Source organism: Rhododendron vialii, chromosome 10a (genome assembly GCF_030253575.1).
Source record: "Rhododendron vialii isolate Sample 1 chromosome 10a, ASM3025357v1".
In the NCBI taxonomy this organism is placed as follows: Eukaryota; Viridiplantae; Streptophyta; class Magnoliopsida; order Ericales; family Ericaceae; genus Rhododendron; species Rhododendron vialii.
The window spans coordinates 16,863,196-16,868,407 of NC_080566.1; the positions used below are offsets into that span (position 1 = coordinate 16,863,196).

General features: G+C 34.3%; 1 protein-coding gene across 1 annotated transcript; it reads left to right on the forward strand.

Moving 5' to 3' along the window:
* Positions 1 to 1,429: 1,429 nt before the first annotated feature.
* LOC131303704 (transcription factor HEC1-like) lies at positions 1,430 to 2,535 on the forward strand. Its single transcript, XM_058330700.1, has one exon. The coding sequence runs from the start codon at positions 1,538 to 1,540 to the stop codon at positions 2,378 to 2,380; it is 843 nt and encodes a 280-aa protein (XP_058186683.1). The 5' UTR covers positions 1,430 to 1,537; the 3' UTR covers positions 2,381 to 2,535.
* The last annotated feature ends 2,677 nt before the right edge of the window (positions 2,536 to 5,212 follow it).

Here is a 5,212-nt window from a genome sequence, read left to right on the forward strand (position 1 = left end):
CCCGTAAGACTAAAATTTCCAGGGCTAAAAAACATATCGACCCCATATTAGTTAATCTCTCTCATGGTATAGTATATTTATCCCTTATTTTCTCATCCCGTGATTGGTAAGTGGTGTACATTACTCATATCGACCGAAATTAATTCAAATAAAGTTCGTTATCAGAGGACAATTAATGAGTGATTTTTATGAAGCTAGTGTGAAAAGAAAGTAAATCGCCGGGGCTTCAAAATAGCTCTGTTCCAAGTTTGATGTGTAGAACCTATCGCATGGATAGTCTTACAACGTTTAAGTTGATCAAATGTTGATATCTTATTAATCAGGTCAAATAATTCAAGACAAACGTGCTTTGTTGTTACCGATGTCCGAGTGGCTTTACCTATCTCTAAAGATGTTTTAGGCGTCGATATACTGGGCCGGTTTTCGGGAAGGAAGAGTGATGAAGGTGAGGGGTGGCAGATTTCTCCTCTTTTTTTTAACGGTATATGTGAATCTCAGCCAAGTTAGTTTACCACGGTAACTCGGTAAGCAAATGAGAGTACAAAAGTGGTCAGGTGTAGAAGTGAATTAGAAGCATGTTTATCTCATCTCATCGACCTTGACAAGCGTGCCAAGGCAACAATGAGACAGCGCAGAATCGTGCTGCACCAATTTTGAAAGATTTCTTTTGGACCCCATTTCTGAATTTTGGTGGTTGTCCTTCTGACAGATGTCATGTGATTGTGGGCCTTCTTTTGCTCTTCTATCCAAACGCAGGAAGAGGCAGATTATTATTACTATATATATATTTTTTTTTGGATCTGAAAGAAAATGTGACACATTCAGCCCAAAGATCTCGAGTGATATTTAGATACAATGGTTCTTGCGCCTTTACCATGCTCTCCAATTTGAAACGGTTGATAATATGCAAAACCAAATTGAAACGGTTGATAATATGCAGATACTAGTTGATAAAATTTTAGTTAGAGGAAAATGAAGGTGGCCAATTGTAGTGGGATTAATGTGGATTTACGAATGAAATTCTGCTGTTACTAAAGTGGAGGAATTGGAACCTCAATTTTCAACTGAAATCATATGGATGGATCAGCTACTGTGACAGGAAGTAGACTTTTGGTTCATAAAGTAAAAAGTGTGAATCACACTGTACGCAAAATGTATAAAATAAATTCTAAGGGGTCTGGTAGTTTCTGAACTTAATTGACCGTTTGTTCTGTCTTAAGAATTTAATTCTCATTATCAACAACTCTTGGATTGGTGTAACATCATCCTATGAAATATGTAAGTGTGGAAAACGGATATAAATTGGACATGAATTTCAAGAAAAAATCTGAGATATGTGCAATCTGTCCAAAATGTCATGTATTAAAAAAATTGTATAAATTAAATAGATCACAACTTGCTATATATAGTCTTCCATTAACGCATCCTTGCAAGTAGACTCTGTTTGGCTCTTATCTCTCTATGCCTCCTCTTTTCAGTTCTTCATAACTCATCTCTCTCTCTCTCTCTCTCTCTCTCTTTGTGTACAAGAATTAATATGGAAGTTGAGTTGATGAAACCATCAACACTAGATCAAACTGAGATGATGAAAATGATGACGCAGCCAGACATGCTTCCTCAACTTTCTCTACCTCAAACCAACACGTCCGAATTGCCGGAAATCAAATTCTACGGCCAAAACGCCGCCGCCGTCAATCGAACCACAGAAAAAACACCTGTCTTCCACAACCCATTTCTCACTTCAACCACATCCACAAATCCTCCCTCCTCCATGCCGTTCCTAAGCACCGCATTTCAAGAACCAATGACACCACCTTTATCAAGTACGAGTTTCAGAAGTGACTCAACCATTAGGTCACTCAGCCCGCCTACCATCACCAGCCAAAAATATTTTGAAACACTATCTCAAACAATGGGCTCCAATTTCCGAAAAGCTCAGAAAAATATGCTCATTTGGCCTGAGGCCTCAGAAAACCTTGTGCCGCTACTGATCGATCCGCTACACGAGAGAAACTCGATAGGATCGATGAGAGAGATGGTTTTCCGGATGGCTGTGATGCAGCCAATTCAGATGGACCCGGAGTCGGTGAAGCCGGTGAAGCGGAGGAACGTGAAGATATCGAGGGACCCACAGAGCGTAGTGGCGAGGCACCGGAGGGAGAAGATTAGCGAGAGGATTAGGATTTTGCAGAGACTTGTACCTGGGGGGACCAAAATGGACACGGCTTGTATGTTGGATGAGGCCATTCACTATGTGAAGTTTTTGAAGAAGCAAGTGCAATCGTTGGAACAAATAGGGGTAAATGTGTCATTTGACGGTGTTGGGTTAATTCCAAAAAGGGCAATGCTGGCGGATGTGAATTATATTCGTCATTGGTGAAAGCCTTGCCGGGTAACTCGAATGGTGGGCTCTACTCAAATGCTTGAAGTGTGTGTGAGAGAGAGATGTTTTGTGTGGAAGAAACTATGCATTCTACATGATTACGAGGAATTGTAAAGAAAAGGGTTTTATTAAATGTCTTCAAAAAGATAATTTTAAAAAAAAATTAAAGCTTTTTTTTCCTGCTACATTTTTTCAATCTAATGTATAAGCTTAAAATATAGGACAAAGTTCATTTTGACTTCATGTGGTTTGGGTCATATGCGGATACATCCCATATGGTTCAAAAGTAGGCACATAACCGCCTGTGATTTATTAAAACATGCAGATGCGCTCCATTCCATCCATATTAACTAAGGTGTATCTCACATAATTATTAAATTTAACAAAAATTTAATCTGAGCCGTTCATAATGTATTAATCAAATAATAGAGCATCTCTATAAAAAAAATCATGTCAATCCGAAATGAATAACTCTATCATCTTGTTTTCGTTAAAATGTAAGGTAAATTTAAATTTAAAAATTTACTTCACAATGAATTCTATTCGATCATGAGGTTTCCATTTTCTGGTCGACTTGAATTTTGGTATAGATATAGTACTCGTCGAACTCTACAATGTCAATTGTTCGGATCCAATTTTTGGTACATGGGATGGATTGGTTAGGTTCAAGGAAGTTAAAGAATGAATGAAGAAGATGAGGAGGGCATATTGGACTTTTCATCGTTTTCATTAGTGGATTTTGTGTTTTTTTCCGTTAACATGGACGAAATGGGTGCATTTGAATGTTTTAAAAATCGCAAGATAGTTATGTGCCTACTTTTAAATCATAAGGGTATTCGTTAAATTGTTCATACTAAACTAAATTTCTTTTCCAAAAGTTAAGTTGTTTCCACTAAAGTAAAATACCCAACACATTTTCTTCCATTAATCCAGCACGTTTTCTATCACTTTTAGTTTAGTAAAAATAACTTGACTACAAATAACTGCACGAAGGTGTCCACAACTTTTAGCTTACTGGAAAAATATCCCACTAAATAGATACAAAGGCAGCACCATAAATTCAAAAAGTTATGGAGAATGGTTTTCAAAAATTGCCTCAATTTACTAGCACGGGCTGAGCTAGGATTTTTAGTTAATGGGTCAAAATAGAGTGCAATTTTGTTCGGCCACCTAAAAATTGATGAACATTACCTACTTTTTTTTATTGGTTCTTATTGATAGAAGGACCCCATTTTATGCCTCGTACCATAACTATAGTTTATTTGATATAAAACAGAAAGAATAAGTCATAGTAAGAGCATCCACAGTGGAATAAGTAAAACAAAAAATTGTTAAAATTAGCAATGTTGGATTAAAAAAGTGCTCACATTGGAATAACCAAACCTAACAGCCTCTTAACAACTCATCAAATTTTGGCTTTTCAATAATCAAAACTAGCAATATTTTGTCAATAACCAACTTTTATCTTTCAATTAAGTACACCAATATTACACAAAAACCTTTTTTCTTTCATTCTCTCTCTCTCTCTCTCTCTCTCTCTCTCTCTCTCTCTCTCTCTCAATAATTTTTCAAAAAATAATTTTAAAAAACTGTAACTTTCAGATTTTTTTTCTGTTTTTTCAGAATTTTGTTTTTTACAAAAAACAATTTTTTCAAAAATTTTAAAAACTATAGGTAAAGAAAGTGTGTTTTTCAAAATTCTGTTTTTGAAATTTCAAAACTTTTTTATAGAAAACTGTTTTTTAACAAAAAAATCTGTTTTTTAAAAAATTGTATTTATAATTTTTTAAATTTCAAAACTATTTGTGTAAATATAATTCTTTCAAAATTTCTCAAAATTGTGTTTACAATTTTTAAGTGAACAAAGTGTGTTTTTTGAAAAACTTTTTTTTTAACTGTTTCTAACATAAATTATTATTTTTCCTTCAAAAATCACTTTTTCAAAAATATGCATGAAATAAAGAGAAAAAGTTTGGAGGGCCCATTGGTTTTGATTATGGGCAAAAAATATTCAATGTGGGATTTGACATTGCTAACTTTAGCAACTTCTAAATGGATAATCAAAATCTGATGTGGCATGTTTTGATTATTCATATTTGCTTATTCCACTGCTGATGCTCTAACTACTAACCGGAAAAGTGAAGAAACAAAGATAAATACATAATGCAAGTGGAGTGGAGCGGAGTGGAGTGCAGTTGATGTCTCCCTTCCACTTTGCTCGTGGAGACGAATGATTAATTAAAAAATATAATGCGAATCTAACAAAAATTTTAAAAAAAATACCAAAATAAAAAAGACAAAAAAAAAGTTAGGGAGAATGAGGCCGTTATTACAAAAAGCAATTAGGATGATTTTTTACTCTTCTTTGTTGTTGGAGGGGGATATGATAATGTAAAAATTTGCATATACATTTCATTTGAAAAAATATTTTTTAGCAACAACAAAAAAAAAAAGAACGAGATACTCCTACATTAAGTCACAAATATAATTTTTATGACCAAAAACAGTATAATTACTAAGAAATTAGATGTACAAATAATTACACAAATTCAATCACATAAAACGAAAAATTATAAAGTCTAATTTTCTTTTAATGTTAAAAACTCCAATTGGAAATAAAATGAGAGCAAGACTTAGTGGTTTAGAACACCTAAATATCTAGGGGTATTTTAGTCATTTATCAGCCTAAACTAACGGTGTTAGAGTAAAATTAAGGGAATGAGAGAATCTACCTAATAGTTTGTAAAGCAGGGGAGGACAGTGCAATTATTAGAACATAGGGGGAGACCTCTTCATAATTTAGTAATATACAGCGTCAATTCATTAGGA

Bases quoted from the DNA above. Each gene is read 5' to 3' on its own strand.
- LOC131303704 (XM_058330700.1), top strand. From the start codon at position 1,538: ATGGAAGTTGAGTTGATGAAACCATCAACACTAGATCAAACTGAGATG.